At 44.5% G+C, this 26,406-nt stretch overlaps 1 protein-coding gene across 1 annotated transcript in view; it reads left to right on the forward strand.

Moving 5' to 3' along the window:
- Positions 1 to 9,022: 9,022 nt before the first annotated feature.
- The window catches only part of MAP3K14 (mitogen-activated protein kinase kinase kinase 14), a 33,068-nt gene continuing 15,684 nt past the window's right edge, over positions 9,023 to 26,406 (forward strand). Inside the window, exons 1-6 of the mRNA XM_090044299.1 lie at positions 9,023 to 9,134; positions 17,068 to 17,340; positions 17,798 to 17,867; positions 21,497 to 21,707; positions 21,829 to 22,437; positions 23,438 to 23,575. Of these exons, the coding sequence (XP_089900425.1) occupies positions 17,088 to 17,340; positions 17,798 to 17,867; positions 21,497 to 21,707; positions 21,829 to 22,437; positions 23,438 to 23,575 (1,281 nt within the window). The 5' untranslated portion in view covers positions 9,023 to 9,134; positions 17,068 to 17,087. The remainder of the gene's footprint in view (positions 9,135 to 17,067; positions 17,341 to 17,797; positions 17,868 to 21,496; positions 21,708 to 21,828; positions 22,438 to 23,437; positions 23,576 to 26,406) is intronic.

The raw sequence follows: 26,406 nt of genomic DNA on the forward strand, positions 1-26,406 counted from the left end.
CAGCCATTCTTGCTGGGTGCCAATGTCAATTTGCAGGGATATGTAGCTGTCCTTGACACAGAGAGCTATACCCCCACCCCTTTTATCTGTACAATCTCATCTGTATAGGGTACAGCCATTTATACCTGTGGCCCAGTCAGGTGGAGTCCTACCAGGTCTCCGTTATCCCTATGAGGTCATAGTCATTCTTGTTTAGCAGGAGGATCAGTTCTTCCTGTTTATTCCCCAAGCTCCTGACATTGGTGTACAGGCAGGTAAGTGTCCCATTGGGGGCCCCTGCCTTCCCTACAGATCGTTCTGGGGCTCTGGTAGGAGTGGGCTCCCTTAAGTGCCTTAGCCTGCTGGTTTTACAAAGTTGTCCAGTAGTCTTGCAGTGGTGGTAATCCCCCCAACTCCCGGCAGGCTTAGTTTAAAGCTTGGTCAAGCACGTCAGTCAGTTTGGCTGAGATGAGCCTCCTCCCCAGCGGAGTAAGGTGGAGGCCATCTCTCCCCAGCAGACCAGTGCCTCTCTCACCAAAAAGCAGACTGTGATCATGAAAGGCAAAGCCTTCATGATGACACCAGTGCCACAGTCTTTAATTGACTACCTCAACCCGTCTCTCCCTCCTCAGCCATAACCCACAACCGGGAGAAGCGAGAAAAAGACCACCTGTGCCCCCAACCCTCTAAGGCCCGCCCCCAGAGCCCTGTAGTCTTTCATGACCTGGCTGGGATTGCTCCAATCCGTGTCATCCGTGCCCACATGGATAAGGAGCATAGGGTAGTGGTTGGAGGGCCGGATAATCTTTGGGATCCTCTCTGCTATGTCCCGGATGAGGGCCCCTGGGAAGTAGCAGACCTCCCGGGCTAGGGGGTTGGGGTGGCAGATTGCCCCCTCAGTCTCGAGTCTCCCACAATGACCACTCTGTGTTTTGTCTTAGGGAGAGTAGGGGTGGGTGATCCTCCCTTGCCTGCAGGAGCTGGCATCTCTGCAGGCTCAGCTGAGGCTGCAAGAGGTTCATACCTGTTGTAAAGCCCCAGAAGGGATAGGACCTTGGTGTGGCGGGCCTTGGGGCCCTTGACCACCTTGGTCTAACCCTCTGGCTGGACAGTGTGGGAGATTCCCAAGTCCTCCCTTGTCTGGGAAGGTGACCTTGTCTACCCTCTGCCTCCAGGAGGTGAAGGGCCTGGCAGTAGCAGTCTGTCTCTCACTCGTCATCCCTGATGGCGCGTAGTCTCTGGACTACGGCCTGGAGCTCCTCTGTCTGGCACCCCAGAGACTCCAAAGTGGAGCAAACCTCGCAAGGGGAGGTGGCCATACTCCCAGTCTCAGGAGCCCGTTAATGTAGACCAACTGAGTACTTGGAAAAAAAATTCTGGCAAGCTTTCGGACACAGTCACCCTTCTTCAGGCATGAGGAATCTCTCTTGTTCCAAGACTCCAAGAAATGAAAGAAGAAATTATTTTTTTTATGCATTTTGTAAGTTTCAAACTTTCATGTTTTTCTCTTCAATGGAAGATTATTTAACCTCCCCCCACAAACCTACCCTCCCCACCAAACATAACCTTAATACTTGTTAAAGAAAATTGACATTCTCATATAATCTCTTGACTCTGGAAACAATACCACAAGTTGTGAGACTCACAGTTAAACATTTTAGTTTTGTTTTTACCATATTTTTAAATATTACAAGGCACTGTAAAGAGACTTAGGTGTGTGACATCTTGCAATAAGATGAAAAGTTATAGTAGGTACAAGGAAGTTGGGCAGAATAGGGGATTAGCTGTCAGGATTCTGGGTTCTACTTGCAATGAATTCTGTGACCTTGGAGAATTTTAGAAGTAGAAACTGACTTTTTGGATGTCTGTCTTTGGGTGCTCTGTTTGGAACCACATTGTGCCTGGCTCTGGATTTTTTTTCAGAAATGCTGAGCAACTGCAACTGCAGCTTCAACTTCAATTGAAGCCAAGAGGACTACAAGTGAAAATCAGTCCCATAGTTTCTCAGACTATGTACTCAAAATCAGAGGCCACTTTTAGAAATGTTGGGTTTAGCATGTTTATGCTCCTTTCCCCTTTTGTAAAATGGTGTTAATGACATTTGACTTATCCGGGTAGGGTGAGGATTCAGCTTCACTAAAGTTGGTGTCTAGAGTTAGTCTCTGCTTTTGTGCTACCCTGCCTTCTGCTTATAGCTGGTGTTTGAAGCAGAAACTTTACCTTTCTTCTTATAGAAAGGTAAAGTGTAGTTAATGATTATTAGAGACTCCTAACAATAAATGAACAAATGAAAGCTTATTGTGGCCCTGCCCTCCATTACACCCAGCTCAGACTGAGAGCTCACTTTGAACAGGACACACAGCTGTTAAAATGCTGACATATGTTTCCTGATGATAAACCAGAGCCAAAAGCAGAACTTATGCAGAAAGACAAGTAATGTGATCATAATCTGGCAAAGATAAAAGGAAGCTGTATAGAAGCATATTCCCTGTGGGGGCAAACTCTGATTAACTGGAACTCTGTTTGGTATTTGAAAGAGACTATTAAAAAACCCTGGGTAAGCTACTCAGCCTGATTCTTATTTCACACCAATGTGAATTTGGGAATAACTTCAGTGGAAGCAAAGGAGCTACATCAGTATAAAGTTGGTGTGCCTCATTCTAATAAGTTCTTGTTCTGCTTATATCTCTTTTCTAATTTGTTTCCCTCCCTATTTAGTTCTAAAAAGGCCGCACAGAGTCTAGTCCTCCTTATTTTTTGTGGTACAAAATAAATGGTCTTGTTTAAATTGTGGGACTGGGACCTGACCCTTAGCTTTTTCTTCCAGCAGTAGCGCTGAACTTCTACACTGAAGTGACTTGCCCAGCTTTTTAACAGCTGTACTCTAGCTCAAATATAAGTCTTAGGCTTGAGGCAGGAGGGAGCTGGTAACATTTTTTGGCTTGTGCTATATAACACTGTAATGGTTCCTTCTCTATTTAAAACTCTGACCTTATGCCTCATTTGCTACCAACTTAAAGGCACTGGAATGACTCTACCTTTAAAAGATGGTCCCTTTTTCTTATTTTGCATTAAGGTAATTTAAGAGTTAAGGCCCACTCTATACAAGTATGTTGCAAAGAATACTGTCTAGTGTGTGGGAGTTAAATGTCATATCCCGCTGCACAGACTATTTATAGTACAGCACTATTTGGGAAGTGAAACTTCTTAAAGTTTTCAACCAGTTGTTTCAAAACTTAAACTTGAAACAACTGAGCACCCTGTTTTAGAGAGCTTCTGACATTTCAGTTGCTTCTCACTGTCACACTGTGACCCTCAAATGAGAAGGGACTAAATCTAGGAACTTTGGATTTAAAAGCAGGAGCATCTATTGCCTGACCTACATGACTATTAGCTTGAATCCCATGTAACCAATTTATAAGCCTCTATGTGATCCTGACACTGAAGGAAGACAGAGTACACTGCGCATCTCCTGATGGGGGAGACTGTCAAGGGGTGAAGTTACACTTTATTTAGACCATACTAAAGGTACACAAAATGCAGATGTCTGCACATTAAAGCCTGTTAACTCATTCTAGGTGCCCTCTGAGCATCTCAACCCTTGCCTGATGTGACATAATTTTAACTCTGAACTGTGCTACCTAGCTCACGTTAGGGTAACTTTAGTTTGCTGCACAGACATGAAACAAGCAATATGCAGTCCTCCACCATCCCAAGATGCACCACATTCAGCACCCTCCTCTTTCTCCACCCAGAGCACGGAGAGTCCTTTGTATCCTGGCTCCTAGCCACACCCCTGCTCACCAGCCCTCTAGGGGCAAGTTAGAGCTGTGCAGGTAAGAAATGGTGTTAACCCTTAACATGCAACTGCTCACAGCAAGTTCTAATGTTAATGCTGCTTAACATTCCACAAATTTAGTACAGTCTAAGCATAATGTATACCTTCATCCTTAAGCCTTAGAGTCAAATGCTTCTACTAGCCACCCTTTGAAACATGACACCTTTAAGTCAGCCCTAGGCTGTCTGAACTAAACCTACACTTCTAAATCTAAAAACCTGACTTAAAGATATTTAAGTGTTTTAGATCAAAGGTTCTAGAAACAGCTGTTCCAGCATGGTTTGGTGGTCTGATCCAACCAAGGATGATGCATTACGTGAAGGTGTTTTTGTTTTATAAGATTTGTAGCCAAAGCCATGAATATATTAAGAGGATCTACCTCTCCACTCACTCCTGCCATTTGTTTTGTTGTTTGTTGTCTAGTTTTTGCCAGTGTTGCTCCATTGACTTTATCAGACCTATTCATGATTTATACCAATAGAGATTAGAGCAGTATCAGGCCTTTTGAATCTAAATGTCTTTGATATTCCCACAGACACTACAAAAGTTTTGTTTAATTTTAAGGCTGTCAAATATAATCTGCTTTGCAAAACTATTCCAAGAACTCAGTGAAGTAATTATCCATATTAGTCTTAAGTCAGGCAGAAGGCAGGGTAGAGATATACCTTGCAGATTAACTGGAGTACTGTGTCCAGGGTTGGGGCCCCACACTTCAAGAAGAACGTGGGCAGATCTGAAGGACTGTAGCAGAGAGTGACAAAAAATGGTTAGAAGCCTGGGAAGCAAGACTTATGAGTAGGGGCCTACTGAAATTGCAGTTTTGTGGATTTTGCAGAAATTGCAAAATCTGGGATTGTTTGTGAAGTTACCACAACAAAAAAATAATAAAAATAAAATGCTGGTTCCCCATCTCACTGCCGCTCTGGTCCAGCTTTGCAGTCCATCCAGAAAAGGAAGATGCCAGCTGGTGGGGTGGATGAAGGACAACAGAAAAGATGGCCATAGCACCTTCATTGCGTCTGCCTGCCCCCCTCCCCCAGTTTCAGTGCTGCTTAACCCCATGCTCAGGTATGGGCATCACCCCAAGCCAGCACCACTGAACTGTGATCCTGAGTTCTACACAGCTGGAGCTGTCCTTCACTCCAGGACAGCCCTCCCCCTCACTCTCCAGAACCCAGGCCTGACCCCCATCAGCCTGGGGCTGGTCCCAGGGGAGCCTGGAACCTCCCCCACCCAGCTCCTGCAAGGGGCAAGAGCAGGGCAGGAACAGCCCGGGACTCAAATGTTCCTATTGAGAGCAATTTTGCTCCTGACACTGGGTGCACGTGTAGACATGCACCTCGGAGCACTTTAATGAACCTGAATCTTCTGTGCAGAAAATTCAAGTGCATTAATCACATGTGTAGTTGTGCCCAGTAAGGACAGTGTCAATAAAGGGAGAACTGGTATGGTAGCAATAGGGACCTTCAATATTTTGGATGTGTCTTAAGTAGAGGGGTCAGGAATGCTATGCTTTTGTTACTACATTGTGTACACTAACATTGTGTTCACTAACATTTTCAATATTTTCTTTACAACCACAAGAACTAGATCATTTAACTATCATTTTAAAAAACTGACATGTGACATAAGGATCTGGGGCTTTAAGGCCAATTAAGTGAGGCTGAAATTCTGCCTTTTAATATATAGGTCTCTGTAAGTGTAAGAGTTGGGCATTACAGTTCAATATGCCTCTCTTACACTTCCTTGATTTTCTAACCCTGTGACTGTTCTTTATAGTAAAAATAAGGGAAGAATTCAAAAGAGGGAGATAGGAATCCCGCCTATCTGTGCAACCCTGAAACTTTCCACTGAGATGTCCAACAAAGAAGCTGATTGGATCAGGGTTGGGGGGGAAAAAAAGGAGTCAAGGATCCCAGTCCTATAATTTAGATACAAGACTATTTCTCCTGTACTAAATAAAAGTAAAAAGATCCTGATTATTTGTGGCCTTTTCAGAGGCTTCTCTCACCACCTGTGAGTTTTAGGTATGAACTTAAATTTTTGTGGGCAGAACTGGAAATCTGATGACAAAACCTTGTAGTGTAGATTACAGCTAAGTAGTCAAGGAAGAACTTGCAGACTACAAAATATAATTTGTGATCATGGACTATGATAATCCAATGTTACCATATTATTGTGCAACCTCAGCTTGTCACAATGTTATTTTGTAGTTCCGTGTAGCTCCATTTATGTAGGATTCCTCATACTGGTAAGACCAAAGAACTAAAAAAAAAATAATAGCCAGTGTGACAAGACTATGAGTAGAAGAGAGAGGTCTGTGCACATAACAACGTTTGGTCAGTATATGCCCAAGGTAGAGGGAAGTAATTGTGCACCTTCAACCAGAAAAACAGGATCTGGTTACTGCTGAAGTTTCAAGATTGGTCAGAGTACCATGCTTGGTTTTTTTCATATGAAACCTTCTTGCTGCAAGCTGTTAATGAGTCATCTTCCTCCAGGGCACAAAGCATGTCATCTACTTCTACACAAGTCACAGTGAATCTGTCTCCACCCAATCAAAGATGTAGAAACAGGTGGCCAGGGCATATTCGGGGCCTAATATCTCCTTACCCTCAGAGCTTTTTTCGAGTTAGCATTTCTTATCCCAAGCTGAGGACAGGAAATTGCAGAGACTGACTTATCTCTGTTATCAAAACTGTGAATAAGTGTATTTGTCTATGTAATCTAGAAGCTGAAAAATATATTAACTCTTTGTCCGTCCTTAATAGGGAAAATCAGCAGGAGGATTTTAAATGTATTACTAATTCATGCTGTTCAAAAGCTTAATCTCTCTCTTCATGAAAGCACAACCATGCATCTGAGCATCTCAAGTATACCCCCCATGGAAGTGGCATTTGTGTGCCACCACCTTTCATTTTTTCCTCCCCTTTGACTGCCTTAGTTTGTGGTAGTTCAGAAAATCCCTAGGTGATACATGTACACTTCCTAAAGTAATGTTGATGGAAATTTAACAACAGAGATCTTCCATTACCTTTTCCCTGTATGTCTTTGCCTGTATGCTGCCCTATAAGCAGCTGGGTCTTGACTGGTGGGATTGTAACTGAGCAATGGCCACCATAAGACTTTGTAGGCTAATATAAAGAGGGGGAACTTGGATCCTGCTTGTCCACACACATTTCAAGCACATCAGTTTAAGGATAATTTACTTAGAAAAGGATTAAGGTGTATCAATCTGACATTACTTACAGTAGATGGCAGTATTGTACTCGCCACAGCCAATTATAAGCCTTTCACAAAATGGAATACAGCTGTTTGAGGATATATTTGGCCACTAATTCTGAAACCAATTCTGAATTCAAAATGATCTATTTATATATCTATAGGCTGCTGTCTTTTAAAATGACACCAACTACATTAAAATTAGTGGAGCAATGGCAGAGCATCAGGGCAAGAAACTACGAAGTGAAGTCAACACGAGTTGGCAAGAGTTAAGGATTGAGAGAAAATCGTAGATGTTGGTCCACAGATAGGTGGAAACCTCAATTCATAATTCCAACAGAACTTGTAAAGAATAATTTGTGGATGTCAGAACTAATACCTTCCACAGAGATCTGTTTTCTCTGGCTTTTTGTATGGACTAATTTCACTAAATTAAATGTTGTTTGCAGTCCCTAGGTTTTCATATACCAAATTAAGAGTTTTGAATTCAGCCTGAAAACTGGAAGCAGGGAGGAAAGCAGGAAGAACAAAACTTCTATGGATCCAACAATATCATGGGAGTCCAGACCAAGTGCTCAGGGCATAGTTGATTAATGTTTATAGAGCTTTAATCTTCCCTGGTAAATTTTGCAGTGCTTTTTCAGCTAAACCAGAAGGGTGGCGGGGGGAAAATGGGCATAAACAACCTTTTTCCATGTCTCTTTCCAGTGGCTTTCGAACAGCAGGGAGAAACTAATAGCCCATGTTAGGCAGAGGCTACTAACAAGGCTTCAGACTTGGGAAACAGCCAACAATGCACATCACCGCCCTGGAAGTCAGCTTGGGCATGGGAGGAGAGGCTCAAGTCATGCAAAGAGTGCCTGGTGGGGAAAAAGCATTGGTGCTCTTTAGGAAGAAAAAGCAGAGGCATTGAAGGGGATCAGCAGGATTAAGAAGAGGGGAAGTGGGGTGGGAGCGCCTGTTTAAGTAACTGGGAGTCAGGTTGCACTGTTTTTCTTCTATGCCTTTTGGCTCAGATCTTGGCCTCTCGTGGGCCAAGATCAAGTGGGGGCACCCGAATCCCAAGACCTCTGGGCTTGGCCGTGTATGGAGGATGCCTGCCAATGGATTTGAGAGTATCTGAATTCCCAGGGTGAGAGGCTGGGATGGAGGATGCTGGCAGGTTGCAACTCCCTGTGTGGGGTTGAGAACTGAGTTCTGCCTGCTCTATGTATTTTTGGAGGAATATACAATTTGGGACTGATTTTGCTGATCTGACCCAGACCGAGAAATATATTAATAATAATTAAAAAAATCCTCTGCTTTGCACTCGCCTTCCCTTGGCTTTGCTGAGGAGAAAAGCCACTGGGGGAGCCCCAGTAGGGTGTTGCTGGCCTTTGCTGAGGAGGTGGGAGCAGGACAGGGAAGCGGGGGATGCCCTGCCTGCACGGCCCAGGGGGCAGGGCAGGTTCCGGGGCACCCGAGGCCACGTCCCCAGCGGCAGGAGCGAGGCGGGAACTGCGCGGGCGTTGGCTGCGCGTCCAGCTACCGCTGCGAGACACACTCGAGGCCGGCGAGTCCGGGCACCTGCGGCGGGAAAGGGCTGGGCTCACACTCAACAGCCGTGAAACCGGCAGCCCCGCACCGCGCATGCGCCGCTCCAAGACATGGGGATAGGGAGCACCCGAACGTACGCGCCGGGACAGCTAGGCAGCTCGCTCACGCCGCGCACGCGCAATACAGCGTTTGGTTGCGCCTCCCCAGCTCCGGGGGAAGGGGGAGGGGAAAGTTTTTGCAGAAGACCCTGCCCACTTCTGGGAAAACATAGGTGCTTCTCGGCCAATCATCGGAAAGAGAAGGGGCGGTGAGCGGGCGGTTCTGGAGTGGGCGGTGGTTCTGTCTTCAGACAGCTGCGACAGCGGCTGGGCGGGATAGAGACGCTGATTGGTCGCTGGCTTGGAAGGGGCGGTGACACAGAAGCGGGGCCTCCCAGCTGCCGAGGCTTGAGACTTGAGCCCATTGGCTGGTGGGGGGCGGGGTGTGTGCTGCCCGGCCGGCCCGGGCGCCTCAGAGTGTCGGCGGGCGGGGAGCGGCGCGGGCTGGAGCGGAGCGGCAGGTGGGTGCGGCCGCGGCCGTGGCTGGGGCCTGGGCTTCGGTCCCCCTCATGTCCGACCTCCATCTCCCCGCCTGGGTCCGGGGGCAGACGCGGTGCCGAGTTCCGCACCGAGCGCATCCGGTGGCTCCGCCGCGGGCTGTGGGCGGGGCCGGGGGCACCCGCGCTTCGCACCGCGTGGGGGACAGGCTCCTGCCAGCGCCACTCTCACTGGCACGGGCCCGGCAGGAGGGAGCCTCGCGCCGCGCCTCTCAGCTCTTCCCTGGGGGCCGCTTGTGCGCCCGCACCTGCCGGCCGGCCCGCCCCCGCGCTCGGCGGGAGGCAGGGGACAGCGGCACCTTGCACACTGACGGTAGCGTGTGGGGTGGGGGGCTGCACGCAGTCGTACACACACCATGCTACACGCACATATACACACAACCTTTCACGTATATGTACTCATACACCCACATATGCAGACGTACAGAATCACAACCATGCACTGGCATGTATGAACAGCCTTGCATGTCTGTGTGTGTGCATATACGCACACACACAATCACAGCTTTACATGTGTGCACTTGTGTACACGCGTATCCAGTCACATGCATACATGTGGTCATGTGTGCGTGTAGATGTGTGTGGTCACCAGCGCATGCATGTGTGTGGAGACATGGTCACAAGTGTGTATACGTGCACAGAGTCATAAAATCTCAAGCTTTCTTGAGGCGATGCTCACTGCATCCAACGCTGCGGAATTCTGCTTTCTGCACCAAATGCAAGGAAGTTAAATTCTTTTATCAGCAGTATATAGCACCCATCATTTTGAGGGATACCTCTAGGAAAATGACTGCTTGGTCCAGGCAGTGTTCTGGGGAGTGACAAGTTTCTAAATAGTTTGGAGGAGTGTGTGTGTGACACCAGGTGTTTCCTTAAGGTGCTGTGTTGGACTGCGACCATTCCTTACATTCCATTGCTGAGGTCATGTTTATTTCATGGAAATGTGTTCTTGTACTTCTGAATGACCCCGCAAGTTTTGTCTAATATGTATTTTCAGCCCAGATGATGGAGCCTTGAATTTACTTCAGCTGAGCTGTGCTTTTTCTTTTTCTCTGTTCTGGTGAGATTGTCAGAGGAGATCAAAAGAGATGTTTTTAGCTTAGATGTTGTTTTGCTGCTAGTAAGCAAACTTTCCTTTTTGGTTTTTGAAATAACTAATTTCCTGCCTGCTTTCTGTCTAAGGCAGAGTGCATTAAAGAAGCACTCCAGATAAGAGATTAAGTTGCAGACTTTGCTGTTTTGATTGGGTGTTGCTAGGCACAGATTTACAAAGTTATTCATTAGTGGGGAGAGAGAGAATGAGGCAGTTAAGACCTTGGGATCAGTTAATCAAAATATACAAGTGAATAAGATCTGTAGTTCAGTTAAACTGTCTCTTTACTCAGTTCTCATTATCTAACCATATCACTTTTTCTTTGAAACAATTTTTAACAAAATGTTCTAGTACTTCTTGACTGGTTACGTTAGTGCAGTGGGTGTTTTCAGATGCTTCCTGTCTGCTGCTTTTTCATATTAGTTGAACTGAAAACATATGTACATATGTACCCTGCTGTGTACATCAGAAATGGCATCATGAAATTGGCATGCATAAATAACTTTCAGATTGCTTTTTATGGGTCCTTTTTATGAGTTGGATGCTGCAGATGGGAATTAAAATCCTGTTTCAATGTATTGAGCGTTAAAGCGCTATAAAAGTTCATAGCACCATCTAACTGGCCTAAAATTAATGACTTTGCAAGGAATATGTTTTGAATGAGTCATCAGTTATTAACTGTATTAAGTGTTAGGTTTCTTTTGGGGAAAATAAAGATTCTAAAAAAATAATGTACTGTGTAACCGGAAATATAGGTAACTTGAAATCATGTTTATAGTATATCAGGAGTCTTTTTAAGTGTATGTGTGCACTTGTGTGGAACTGAATGAAAATCTCTATCTCTAAGAACGTGTGGGAGATGATTCAAAGTCTGTTGAGATTATTAGGCAGACAAGGTTCTTTGGGTAAATCTTTTACCCTCTGCCTGAAGAAGGGTGTTTGTACCTAAAAGCTTGAAAAGAAGAATTTTTCCAACTATTTTAACTGGTCTAATACGAGATATCAGCTTTACCCAAAGAACCTTGTCTGCCTATATCCTTAGATCAATATGGCTACAACCAGCACCCCTGAAACACTGAGATTATTAGGCATTTTGAAGGGAAAGAGCATTGGATTCAAGCTGTACAGCAGCTTTGTGAGAGGGCAAGTCCTTTTGTTTTAAGATTGTTGGGCTGCTGCTTGCTTTTTGTATTTTGGCATGTTGGTAACACAATGGATAACCTGGAAGTGACTAGATGAATCTAAAAGTTGAATTTGTAGATGGTACATCATTTAAAATGGTTAGCATTTGACTAATAGTAATTTCCTAAGATTAAACAGTGAAACTGAGCAGTTCAGTTTCACTTTCTGGTTCTCATACCTCACTGCAATACTGTTTGGGTTCACTAGACTGAAGGGGGAATATTTAATGAAGCTTATGTGTAAAGTTGAGTAAAACCATTTAAATGATGTCCTGCTGATGTTACTTGATATTTTAGTGTAAGGATAAATGGCCTAATGACCTTGGAGTTTACAGTATTTTGTAATATTTGGCAATAGTTGTGTCCTGTCTACCCAAACAACGCTGCATTGTTAAAAAGCTGTTCTGCTACATGGTTCATGTAGAACCTAACTGGGCAGCATCCTTCAAATGCTCTTTTATTTTAAGTTAGGGAAGTGATATTTATGAGTCGATTCCCTGTATAAGTGCTTGGGGTGGGGGCGGGGAGAGAGAGGATGGAATCAAGCTGTTGTATCTATTAATGTGCCCTGAAGTCTGCTGGGGCAGTATAGAAAACTAAATGTGTCTAGACTGAAGATGTTTTCAGTTAAGGTTGTAGCTTCTGTAGTATTTATTTTCAGGATGAGTGACAGACATTACACAGTTAATTTAAATGGATTCAGGTAAATGCAAAAATAGTCTCAATGTCACGTCCAGTTCAATACTAGGAAAAGAATACTGTTATGGAAATCATGTGGTGAAAGAAGAGTTCGGTGTCTGTCTAAAGATATGTGCAAGGACTTTTAAGTGTTAGTGGAATATTTTTTTTTTTTAAATCTAATCAAATATTTCCTTGAACATGTGGAACCAAAACCTTACAATATAGCAGTAGTACATGAGAACGGAAAAAGACTAAGCCAGTTACACTTCACAATAACAAAGCTAATGAAGGAAAGTAATAAAAATGGAAAAAAAAGAGACTTTGAAAATTCTTTTTGGTTTTAATGCTTGCAGGTATTAATGTAAGTAAAATGATCTGAAGACTAATAGTGACTCTTTTAAAATATGAGTAGTCTTTTGTCAAGCATGCTTTGTGCAGGAGTACTTGACAATGCATGAAAATCCAGATTAGAATCAGATAAGGTTTTGTAGATACTCCTCTAAGATTTTAATACTTTTTAGGAGAATGTGCTCTGTCTTCTAAATGTTTTAATTCATGCTTAGACAAACTGAAGCTCTTCTTTGCTGGCTCTGCAATAGTTGGTAACCAGAGCTATGCTGCCCCATGGTCTGCCCTGAACTAACAAGGAAGAAAACGGAACCATTTTAATTTCAGTTCTGTTTGAAACATGGGCAGTGGAGGAAGTCTGGGTGTGTACCAGCTAAATGGAAGATGGTAGACAAATGGGTCACTCGGTTCAAAGAAGGAAGGTGAAACCTTAAGAACTAATTGGATATTGAGAGGGCTGTTTTTATATAAGGAAATCAGTGTCTCTTAGCTTTGTACAAATTTCTCAACACTTCAAGGCCTTATCTACAGCTTCCAGAGAGAACTTTAATGCAGTTGTGACCCAGTGTTATTCTCCTGGTGGTTGGTAGAAGGTTTCAGACAAGCTCAGACCCTTTTTAACTATGATGTTGTCTAACCCTGCAGACACCTGAGCCTTACTAGCTTTTAGCTTCCACTGGTGAAGCTGGCAATTCAAGGTCCCCAAAAGACTTGGGGTTTAGACCTAGTCTAGAAGGAAGAATCTATCATTCCCTGTTGCTACGGTGATGGAATTCTCGACCCCCTCCTGCAGTTGCGAAACTTTTTTTTTTCTTAGTTAGAAGATATTACTAAGACTTTAAATGTATAAAGCAGCTGCAAGACCTGTGTGAAATACATTGTTCAGAAGAATTCTTTTGATAAAAAATCAAGAAACTCTTAAAGGAAACACTGTGTGCTTCAAACTGATGGGCAATCTGAAACTGCTCCTTAACATTATATTTGTTGATTTTTTTTTTCTTGTAGGCTTAAAACCCTCATAGAAAATAAGGGTTGTAAGGGATCTCAGGAGGTCATCTGTTCCAACCCCCTGCTCAAAACAGGACCATCCCCAACTATACAATCCCAGCGAAGGCATTGTCTAGCCAGGTCTTAAAAACCTCTAAAGATGGAGATTTCTCAACCTGTCTGGGTAACCTGTTTTAGTGCTTTATTCTCTTCCTAGTGAGAGTTTTTCCTAATGTCTATCCTAAACTTCCTTTACAACTTAAGACCATTGCTCCCTGTTTTGTCATCTGTGACCACTACGAACAGTTTAGCTCCATCCTCTCAGGCAGCTGAAGGCTGCTATTAAATAGCTTCTCAGGCTGTGTCCAGATGAGCACGTATGAGTGTGCAGTATGTGGTGTTGCAGGTGCATTTGCGTGGGTTTTTTTTTTTTTTTTTTTGATCCCTGGATATCCAGGGCTTAGAAACAACAACCTCCTCCCTCCCCTCCCCTCCCCCCCCCCCCCCCCCCCCCCCCACAAAAGTGGAACAGCCCACACAAGGACAGTGCCTACTGTTCAGAGCTGGAGTCTGGCTGTCTGCCAGGCTCCAAGTGGCAGGATCGCTGCTGCTGCAGCCCCAGCAGGCCCCCAGAATCCCAAGTAAGGTGGCTGGGGCCAGCCCAGTGCTGGACACACCTCCTGTACCCCACCAGGGGTAACTTGCCCCCTGGGGACAACTAGCAGTGGCACAAGGTGTGCCACTGCTTCTTGTCCCTGGGGAAACAAATGTGCACGTTTCTGTGGACATGCCCTCAGTCTTCTGTTCTGCAGACTAAATAAGCCCAGTTCCCTCAGCCTCCCCTCCTAAGTTATAGTCTCAGACTATTTTCATTGCTCTCTGCTGGATTCCTTCCAATTTGTGCACATTATTCTGTATTGGGGGCCCAAAACTGGACACAGTACTCCAGATGTGGCCTCACTAGTGCAGAAGAGAGGGGAATAACTACTTCCTTCCATCTGCTGGTCACACTGTTACTAATGCAGCTAGCTTTCTTCACAATGAGGGTCTACTGTTGGCTCATATTCAGCTTATTAACCTGTAACCCCCCAGGTCCTTTTCTGCAGAGCTGCTGCCCAGCCAGTACTAGTGCATGGGATTGTTCTCATTTAAGTGCAGGACTTTGCACTTTTCCCCTTAAATCTCACAAGGTTTGGAGCATGCAAGGGCTGCTGTGTTTGATTTTGTGATCCACCCCCAGGTTTGAACTCATACCCTTTGGCTTGCTAGTCTAGATCACAGCCCTTCAAGCTACAGAACAAGCATTGTAAAATCTTCCAAAGTACTCTTCACATAACATGATGTTTTGTAAAATAAAATTTACTAGTGCAAGTACTATTGCAAAATATGGGCTGTCCCAGAAAATACTGATTGAATCCTCCCAGAAAGGCAGTTGGGTAGGGAAGGTTTGGTCTTTGCAGGGCAGGCTGAACAGAAGCACATATTTGCCTCCCCCTTACCTAGCTTTAAGTCTTTGTTTAGTAAAGCACTTAAAAGTCCCTGGCCCCCAAAACTTCCAATCTAAGTAGCCACCAGAAGCAATCACCTACTTCAGTTATCTGGAGTAGGTGATTGCTGTATGAAGATGAGGTCTTATTGCACTGACCTGTACAAGGGCCTACAACCAAATCAGTGGGAGTTATTGACACTTGGCACTTCTCAGGATTATCCCTTCCCACTGTGCATGGAGCTCATTATTCTTGCTTGAGAAGGGGGGAGAGTCTGTCATGCTCTGGTTTGATCCTGTATTTTCAAACCTAATGGCCAGTTTCTCTTGCTTGCGAATTTCTGCCTTGCTTGTTTTAAGCATTTGTGTGTTCATGGTAGATATCTATCACAGGTGCCTTTAGAATACTGTGGGGGGTTTTGTTTTTAATTGGAAACTGAAATTAGCATATTCTGTGACAACATGTAACCTGGACCAAATTTGCATCTCTTACTACTGATAAGCATTAGACTTGAATTATGAATTTAAACTGATTCTACAAAGACTATTGCTGGGTGGTTTAAAAAGGACCTTGTTATCACCAGCTGATTAACATTTCTGTAGTCATAAGTAGGATTTTTTTCTCTTTAATTTATAGCCAAAATGTTGTGCTTTTGATGACTTGAATCTTAGCGTATCCCTTCATTGGATCCTTTTCCATTTCAAGGGAGAGAGTAAGGTTATAGTTCTTCCCTTCTCTTCCCCCTCCCCTGCTATGTTTAACAGACATGGAAACATACTTTTGCTTGTCTAGGTCTTGGGAGTGAGGAACAGGCAGACAAGGAAGAGGTGCAGAATTTGAGTGCAAATCGAGGGAGAGTATAAAAATAGCTCTGAACTTGTCAGCTAGGTCACTAGTGGCTTGAGTTAGTCATTTTGCAGCCTGGCTCTGCTTCTGCAAGAGAGAGTTTTACAAGACTTAGATCTGGCATAATTTCTGTAGCAAAGAGGCAGAGGGTTAAACTAATCAGCAGGATACTGTCACCAGCACTTTTCTATCTCACAGCAGCTGTTCTGTGTTTTATTAGCCTCTGAATGTGGTCATTGTTGATTTCTCTTGTATACTTGCCAGGCTTTAAGGTGACTCATTTACAAACAACTCACAGATATTTGCAGTTGGCTACCAGTTTGCTTCCCTACTTTTTTTTTTTCCCCTAAGGTGGCCCTTTAGGCACTGATCCAGAGAGGTGCTGCCCACCTTCTGTGCCCATTTTCAATTTCTGTTGTGATTAGCTTGTAGTTGCCAGGAGCCGGTTTGGATTAAGGTCTTTTGCTTTGGGCAGCTGTCCAAGTGCAAAGAAAATATGTATAGAATAGGTTGATAAGATTCAAAGGTGTGCTTTTGTGTAATAGTTTTCTGATTCTAATTTTAATTGGTTTCCAGTCAAACATCCCCTTTCCCTGCCTTACACTTTGTTTCATCATCTGTCTAGGCTTATTGGAAGCATCTGAATTTTCACAGCCTGGTTAATGAAAAGCATTTGCTTTAAGACCTCTCTCATGAATGGATGGATTGGAATGAGGAAATGCTATATTAAGGATAAGGAGTGGATAGAAAATATTTATTTAAGTAATCCTTTTGGACTGCAAAAACAGTGGAAAGATCATTGAAACAGTAGGTTGCACAGGGGAGAGAACAGCCAGAAATATTTCTTGACCACTTCAAATGTGGAGGTTTTACAAGGGGACAGCTGGGTTTTTAGATGAACTGATCTACTTGATGTCAGTATTCAGCAAACAGAGGAGATGAGGATGGGACCCCTAAATTACCTCTAAATACTTTTTGTATTTAGGTCAGGTGAATATGAAAGGAAAATAAACTTCTCTCTCTCATTTTTAGTAGCTAGAATAGCATTCTTTATACATATCCACTTGGTGGTATCAGTGGGAGTCTTGAGAGCCATGCTTCCAGGGTACTACTCCCAGTTTCCAGGTTGGGTTCTGATTTGCTCTATGACTTGGGATAAGTCACACAACCTCTGAATCTGTAAGCGGTCCCTTTTTTCAAGTGGATATTGATGTAGTTTTAAGATCCTTGGGTGACATGTTATAACTAAGCTGTTTTTTCTTGTTCTTCCTCAGTGACTTTGTGAACCTGTGAAATGGCAGTGATGGAAATTGCTTGCCAAGGAGCTCCTGACCCAACTGTCAGGCAACAGAAGGAGCTTGCAGCCACTAAGGCGCTAAATGAAACAGCAGGCGAGAAGCAAAGCAGTGTTTGCAAAGTAGAAGAGCCAAGCAAAAGTGCCTTTCCCACCCAGTGGAAGATCCTGAACGATGTGATCACCAAGGGAACAGCAAAAGAAGAGACAGAAGGAAGCTCTGCATCCATTTCTATCATTGCCCAAGCAGAATGTAAGTGACGCAGCATGATGACCTTAAGGAGAAGGGAGGGGTAGGGACTGTAGGACCTACCTCTCAGGAGAGCTGAGTTGAGTACTGTTTTTGTGGTTGCAAGTAGGATGGGTGTAATGATCAGATCCCACTCCATTAGTAAGTTTACAAAACGTTCGTGACCAGAAACAAACATTCCACCGTGTTAAGTCGAGTTTTCCTTGAATGCCTTCCAGAAGACATAGTTGGAGAAAAGAAATGATGGAAAATTTGCAGTGTTTTATGCAATGTCTGATACCTAGCAAAAGTTAAACTTAGTAATTTGCTCACCTGGCATGACCTGGATAGTGATTTACCCTCAAAAATTACAGTTTAGCAAGACAGTACCATTGTCTCTTAGAGCAGGCAGTTGCTGTTATCTGCAGAGATTTTTGTCTAGTATACAAGTTGTATACCGATCTTGTTTTCTTTTATACAGGTGAGAACAGTCAAGAGTTCAGCCCAACATTCTCAGAGAGACCTTTCATAGCTGATAGCAAACGTTACAGGTGAGAGGCCTTTGGAAAAAGGTGCATGTCCAGAGTCAAGACACGCTGCTTTAGCGATACCTTATTTTGACTCCATCACTACAACCTGACTGATTTAAAGAACTCTGGCTTATAAGTTAACAGTGGCTAGATCTAAGGTTTCTGGAGAACTTGCAGCATTCTTTTTACCCATGTGATTTCCCCCCCAAAACTGTTTATAATAGAGAATAATTATACTGCCCTGTAGGTATGTTCTGTATTTAATCAGATGTTTAAAGCTTTTGCTTTACTCATTCTTACAAATCAATGCTTACTGCTGTGACTTTTTGTAGCAGGAGCATTGACTTGATTCCAAGAAGGGCTGAATCACTCTTTCATTTGGGGTTCATGGACTGGGAACAGGATACACTTTTCATATCTTCTGACAGAATACAAACCTTCCCTTTTAAAAAGCTTGTGGGGTCAGATGTGTTGATTGTGCAGCAGGAACAAACCACAGCCATTGCCTAGTAGCATAAGAGTGGTGTGGGGTGAATTGGGAGGAGAGGAATAGAAAGACCTCTAAGCCAGTGGTTCTCAACTGGGGGTCCATGGCTCCTTTGGAGGGGCTACAAGCAGGTTTCAGGTGGTTTGCCTGGCCTGGCATGGGGAAGAGCTACCTTGGGTGCTGGGGGCTGAGGTGAGTTCTGAGGAAGGGATGGGGGTGGGTCTGTCCTCTATTTTGTGGGTAGTGCGGTGTGTTGGCAGGTGAGACTATATACTGCTGCTCAGATGAGTTGGGCCCTGGGGCTCCCTTCTTTTGAGCTCCTCCCACTGCACATGGGGCCATGCGGAGAGTCAGACAGTTGTTGTGGTACAAGTGGGCCATGTAGTGAAGAAAAAGGTTGAGAACCCCTGCTCTGATGCTGCAGGACTCAAGCAGCATTGGGAACATGGAGAAAGAAAAGGATAGGATAGAACTGAAGGAGATGAAAGAGAAAAGTAGCTTCTCTCTGAGATCCATGTATATAGATTGGGCTGAGCAGCATCAGTGACTTGCTTTGGGTTTCCTTTCCCAATCAGGGTGTACTGCTGCTGCTGTTAGTAAAGGGAGCAGCTCCATTGCAAGCACTAGAGCAGGGGCAGACAATTATTTCAGGCAGAGGGCCACCTACCAAGTTGTGGCAAGCTGTTGAGGGCTGCATGGGTAACCTGCCCCTTGACAGGTGCCCCGCCCCCTAGTCACCATCTTGGGACCAGTGTTCAAGGGCCAGCACCATTGGGGCTCAGAGCAGGGTGCAGGCTGGCAGGGGTTTGTGGAGCCAGGCTGGGCTGCATCAGCAAGGAGAGCGGGGAGCTGGCCTGGCTCCATAGAGCCCCTGCCAGCTGGGACCCTGTACTCCTGCTGCCTTGCTCTGGGCCCTGCTGGCACTGGCCCTGGGACATGGGTGAGGCCCTGCTCCCGCACCCACTCACTCCCAGGGCCCCTCAGCCCTGCGGTACAGACAGGGGACAGTACACAGCCCTGACCATCTGCTCACAGGCAGGGAAGGGAGCTGGTGCGGAGCACAGTGGGGGGAAAAGGCAGCCCCTCACCCACCCCATGGCTGGTGCTCCCTGCTGCAGCTGCTTGTAGCCCACACAGGGCTGTCTGGAGCAGGCACAGGTGGCCCCACACAGGCTGCAAGCGACTGCAGCATGGGGTGCTGGCCATGGGGCAGGCGAGGGGCTGCTTTTCCCTGCAGTCAGCACCAGCTTGTAACCCACTCTCACTGCCAGCCTGGGCCCTGTGTGGCTCTGGGCTCGCCTGTCAGGGCCCTGCCGTGGCAGCGGCAGCTGTGGCCTCCCCCGCTTGTTGCGCCGGGCAGTGTTGGCTGCTGCTGCCTGCTCGGAGCTCCCACGCTGGGCAACAGCAACAAATGATGCCCAGCATGGCAAGTGGGGGGGGCTGCAGCTGCTGCCTCCATGGCACAACCCCGATGGGCAAGCCCAGAGCCACATGGAGCCCAGGCTGTCAGCAGGGGCAGGTTACAGGCTAGTGCTGGGGGGGTGGTACCCCGTTACTTGCCCTGTGGCCAGTGCCTCACGCTGCAGCTGATCACAGACTGCTTGGGGTTGCCTGTGCCTGCTCAGGACAGCCCCACATGGGCTGCGAGCAGCTGCAGCAGGGAGCGTTGGCCACGGGACGGGGTAGGGGCCGCTTTTCCCCGTGCTCCACACCAGCTCCTTCCCTGCCTCCCCCCTCCCCCTTTACCTGAGGTTCCTGTGCCAGGGCAGCCCCATGGTCCCAGGCCAGAAGCCTCTGCTGGGGCTTCTGACTGGGGGGGCAGTGTCAGGTGGGCTTTGTTGAAAGAGCCCTCCAGGGCTTCCCTTGGGTCCTACTGCTCTTGGTTCCTGTCATCTTTGACAGGAACCAAGGACAGATAAATTTTAATTTTTTAAATTTTTTTTAGGGGCCCTATGGGCTGGATAGAATGGCCTCGTGGGCTGGATCCAGCATAGTGGCCTGAGGGGCTTACTTGCCTGTGGCCACTTGAGCATAGCTTTTTCTACCTTGCTAATGATCTGCTGCAGCCTCCACTTCCTCCTGACTCGGCATAAAAAGCCCAGGGCTGGATTGCTTTGTTATGAATCAAAGGTGAAGCAGACTGACTGAAAAAGCACCCAGGGACCAGCTGAAGTAGTGCAAACTCTATCAGTTCAGGGACATAATTATAATGCTCGCAAGTATGATGAATCAAAAGCCTTGTCTTTGCTTTCCTTGAGCTTAGAACCGAGAGTTCAGCTTATTAGGTTTGCTAAATGTCGTGACAGAAGAGGCTTTGGAGAAAAATGGAAAGGGGTTGAGAGAAACTGCACTGCTACATGTTTAGGCATACCAAGGGCAGATGTATTGATCCACACAATGCAGTTTAAGCTAAACTTTGGATTTCTTCACATGAAGAGCCGTTTCACCACTTCCTCTGTTCGATTAGTCAATGATTTATTATGACGGGTGTTGAATGACTAAAAGCAAATATTAATTCTCTGAAAGATAAGTCTTTGTTTGTTGCTGCAGGTTCCCCCTTTATTTTGCTCAGAGTGGTGCTGGTTTGCATATCTATGCTTTCCTTGGAAATCTATTTTAGTATTACCATAGTTCAGTTTTACCGACCTGAGGTTTTTCTCTTGCTAAGTCTTGTCTGCACTATTTCAAAATCACCAATCCAGGTCCTTTCTTGTATACTGATCTGAGCTTTTAAAAAGATCTCTACCTTGTAAGAACTTAACTCTTTATTTTACTTGATTTAAAGAGAGTCAAATGTAAATATAAATTAAATAAATTGTTCAACTATTGTGACCATGGACTTGCAAACCAAGTTATCAGTGACTTTTGATATTATCAGTAACTTTCACTGCCAAGCTTTTCCTAAAGTGCCTTTCTGCACCTTCCAAAATCAGTAAAAAATGACCGCCAGTAGACTGTCTTTCTTTGGGATATCCTTCTCTTGCATAATAAATCTGCAGTTGATGCTGTGTATTTAGCTGTCCATGCTGATGTACACATAAGACTATATGACAATTTCCTGCCTTGCTCAAGAGGCAATAATGATAACTTGCAATCCTGGTTTCATTAGGGAAGATATGGTTCCAGGGTTAGATTCAAATGTATTTTATTCTTTTCTTGGTAGCCGGTCAGACAGTCTTGATCAAATTCCTAACAATGTGGCTCATGCAACTGAGGGGAAAATGGCACCTGCCTGTTGGAGGGCAAGGCATCGTGGCAAAGCTAGGAAGAAACGGCACAAAAAGAAGTCCAGGCTCAGAATACAGACACTGGCCTCTACTAAGCAAGGACCCAGAACACCAGAACAAGAAAGCTGTATGCTGATTCCGGTCCAGGTGAGTCCCTTTTGCTCATCTTCTTGAGTTGCAAGCAGAGCACGCAGGATTTACATGGTGTTGTTCTTCAAGGTTTGGCTTGAAATTGTCAGTTCTTGCTTAACTTTCTCTTGTCTTCCAGGAAGATGAAACCCACCAAAACACTTTCTTCAGTAATGGCTCCTGGTTTTCAGAACTGTGCAAAGATTCAGTCTGCAATCAGTTCCCATTTGAGAAATCTGGAAAAGTGCTATCCACAGGCAAACTCCCTTCGCTAAGGAACCAACATGCACCACATTTGCACAAGTTGATAAGCCCAATTCAGTACCTTAATCATGTTTGGAAACCACCCTGTCACAGGAATCGTCTGCCTCAGCCAGAGACACTCCATCCCTTCCCCTATAATATATTACAGCCTCACTTCCCAGCTCTGGACAGTTCTCTCCATGCCATGAAACTGAATGCTCTGGAGACATACCTCCAGGGTGATTTGGCCTATGTGGATGGTGGGCATCATTTACCTGGCCTACGATCAGAATGCAGCTTCCCAAACTGTGTCAGCCAGTCCATGAAAACAAGCACGGACAAACTTTCTGTGGAAGAATACTTGGTGGATGCCTTAAAAGGGAGCGTGAGTCTCGGTGAGCCGCGAAACTTAGCCAGCCTAGCCAAGACGTGGAGAGGAGGCAGTCTGGATTCAAAGGAGCAGTTTCAAGAGGCAAATGAAAATGAAGGGGTCCTGCTTAATGAGGTGATTTATTTCATCCAATGCCTGGGCCAATATGGTGCTGGGCAAAGTATCCAGTATGTTCCTTCATACATGTCTCTGTCTGTAAGAGAACTGAATGTATGCATTGTCCTAAATCTGTTTTTACTGATGCGTCACAAAAAGATCTGTAGAAGTAACTCTCAACCTGAGTCTTATCCAGAGTGTAAATCTCCCATAAAGAATATGCATGAATTCAAATACTGTATCAACTCTTCTAGCTTGTAGAATGTGCCCACAATTACATATGGCTTAAAATGCATCACCAAGAGACATTTGGCATAGTGGGCCTTTTTGATTGGAAGAAGTTTCTGCCTGTAGCCATCTACAAAGACTTCCTTGGTGTAATTATTTTTCTTTGTAAAAGAACTAGTCCACACAAGTGAACATGTCATAACATTCTGTATGCCATTTGACCGTTAGCGGTTTTTTGTACTGCTAAATTGTGCCTGTGAGAGCTAGTCTATTCCACTTGCAAATCCCATGCTTGGTCTCTCATAACCTAGCAAAGTGGTAGCTAGGTACCAACCTAACCAGCTACATATCTACCCATCACCTACTTTGGTGTAGGCAGTACTTCCACGAGTGACAGAAGTGCATGTGAGGCTTAGAGGCACAACAGATCCGTCTTTGCTTCATCATCTTGTCCCACTGGTCTTCTCAGCACTGACCGCTGAGTACTTTCACTTGCCCAGAAAATGAACAAAGCAACCTTCTTTGGATGGGGAAGTTATTTGGATCTTCAAGGAAATAGATGGTTTCTCTTAGGGTCAGATGGGTAGAGTTGTTTAGATTACTGATAACCATACAGTGACTCCAGAACTAAGAATGGAAGGAAATAAGGAGGGTCTTTTGAATTATGTTCTGAGTTTTAAGGGGTTCAGTGGATTCTTGGGGTGCTTTTGTTTTTTGAATCTCAGCCCATGACTGCACCATGGCAGTGAAGTTGCTTACTTCAGCTTCTCTTTTGACTTCTAACCTTTAGAAACTAAAGCCAGTGGATTACGAGTACCGAGAAGATGTTCACTGGACCAAGTGCCATGGCTCTCTGGGTGTTGGCTCTTTCGGGGAAGTATACAAAATACAGGACAAACAAACGGGATTTCAGTGTGCTGCCAAAAAGGTAATGTGAAAAAATGTATTGGATGGAGTTGGCTCCCCTTTCTGAGGAGGCACGGAAAGCAGAAGCTAGTTCCCTTTTTATTCCAGCTTCCAAGGACTGTAGGTTTTGTTATTCTTGAATCAGTAGCTTAGTGTAACCATTCCTAAATATCCAAGGGCAAAGTACAAGGTATAGTCATGCACATGTCAAACAGCAGAACTAATTGTCTGTATGGATAGCCTCACTTTTATTGCACGTGTGTACATGCTCAGCCCCCCTTTGTAGCAGTCAGGAACTGTGACTTAAATATTCCCCAGGGCATGCTCTGAAGACTAACTATTTTTCTGAGCTGAGGGAGGCCAAGAGGACTCTCGGTTTTCCGAAATGTCAGAAATGTGTTTATAGCTCCTGAGTTAAAGGTGGTTCCTGGAGTAGTCTGCTTACCTAACTGTATTCTTAAAATATGTGCCTGTGCCCCAAACAAAGTGTAGATGCTTTTTTTCTCTACTAGATGTAAGAGTGAGCTGATAAAATCATGTGGCACTACCTATTCAGAAAGACAGGATGATCCTGAAGATTTTTTGCAGTACAGGATTTTCTCGCTTTATGCTGTACATGCGTTCCTGGAAAACTGCGCATAACTTGAATTCACGTAAAGGGATCCCACTTTATAATGTAATAAACAGGGATATGTTCCAAGACCTCAGTTGTATTGACACTCAGACCCATTTCTACCACTTTTACAAGACAATTTTGGTACTCATCAGCAGCGGACAGTACACACAAGCACAGGGCACTATCATAAAGGGGATGGTAACTACAGAAACACGTGCTGCAGACAAGCAGAGATCCACACGGGAGACTGACCGTATTTTGGTGCGTGTCACTCCCACATTGCACCTCACAAAGCAGCTGGCTGCAGGCTTCCACCACACTGATTGCATAAGAGTGAATTTACCTTGCATAAAATGAATCTTTGGTATAAAAAGGGTCATCACAGAAGAGCGAATTGGCATATACAGAATCTGCATAAAGTGAGGGAAACCTGTATTATCCTTTGTTCTACAAACATAATGAACAATGCCTATACCTATGAAGTGAAGTGAATTTTTATTATAGGCTCTGAAAAGCAGAAGCTGACATAGCCAGTCATGTTTTAAATATTGAACAGTGAACCCAGAGGGATGATTTCTCGAAGTGATGCTTGTAGAGCTTAATGTTAGCAAGGGTATTTTTTTTTTTTTGGAAGTTTGTCAAATGCTCCTGCAGTGGCAGGAGATATAACTAATAATGCAACTAATAGATCACATTCTCACATCATTTGTACTATTAAATTCAACAACAGCGTTTAATAATCTTTAATACAAGAGTTGGATGTAATTTTAAGAATTGCCCTAGTCGTCTGGGCAAACACGATATTGGTAACATAAATAAAAATAGTCAGCGAGTGTTAGGACTTTGTACAAGTCAAAATCTATTTGTGACGAACACCTACTTCACTGCAGAAATCACAAGAAAGACATTGTGGAACCATCCAAGGTTGGGGCTCTGACACCAATTAGATCTAGTACTGACCAGGTATAGCCACCTAAAATAAATCCTGCATACAAGGTCTTATCATGGTGCTGACTGTGGCAGTGACCATGCCTTAGTCTGCTGCAAAGTAAGAATTAATGTCAAAAGGATTCACCATAGCTAAACTACCAATTGCTCTCAGATAAACATCAGCCAAACTAAAGACATATAAAAAATGCAAGCTATTCGGTGAAGAAGTTGTGAAAGCAAATTTTACCTAACAACTCAGCTGCTGAGGCTTGGGAAAGCTTAAAAACTAACGTGTACAATGCTGCTATAACAGCATTTGGTGAAAAATGCAAGAAAAAAGCAGACTGGTTTGAAGAGCACTCTCGAGCCCTTCTACCACTGGTTAAGAACAAAAGGGCAGGACTAACCAACTACAAGAAATCTCCCAACACCGTAACTGTAGCATCTGAGAGGCTCAAAGAGAAATGCAAAAGGAGGCTAAAAGGTATGCCTAAGATTTTTGGCTGAAACTCTGTGGTGATATTCAGAAAACAGCTGATGCAGGTTATAGCTGTGGAATGTACAAAGGCATCAAACAAGCAGTTAGTCTAGCGGAGAAGAAAACAGCACTGCTGAAAGACTTAAATGGAAATGTCTTTTACTAATAGATAAAAGCAATTTGAGCATTGGATTGAACACTCTGGAACTATATGCTCCAGTGAGATTGTCAAAATCCGTCATAACTTTGAACTGTGCTAATCCTTAGAGCTCTTCATGTTTAATTTCAATGAGCCTACGCTAGAAGATTTTCAGAAAGCCAGTAAATCCATTTCTGGAAACAGGTATCTGGCAAGGACTGCCTGCTGAAATCTACAAATGTGCCAGCAGTGGATTACTTCAAAAACTTCATGAAGTGATTCTGCTCTGATGGGGAAAAAAGAAGCAGTATCACAAGATTTCAAAGATGCTCAGTTTAAACAATTATACAAAATTAAACAATTATACAAAGGGGATAGAAACAACTGTGACAACTATAGAGGTATCTCCCTGTTGAATGCTGTCTGGGCGGGGGGGGCGGGAAATGTCACTCGCACCATGCTCTGGGCTGCAGTCTCTGGGTGAAAGAATCTATTCTGAAAGTCAATGTGGCTTTTGCTCAGAATGCTCCACCACTGATACGATATTTTTGGTTGAGCAACTGCAAAGGAAGCATAGACAAAAATGAATGCCACTGTGCATGGTCTTAGTCAATCTGATCTTAGCCTTAGTTTCAATACAGTCAACAGACAGGACCTCCTTACTGTTCTGAAGAAACTGGGTTGTCCCCC

Source organism: Crocodylus siamensis, chromosome 4, assembly GCF_052110815.1.
Source record: "Crocodylus siamensis isolate JL-2025a chromosome 4, ASM5211081v1, whole genome shotgun sequence".
NCBI lineage: Eukaryota > Metazoa > Chordata > Crocodylia > Crocodylidae > Crocodylus > Crocodylus siamensis.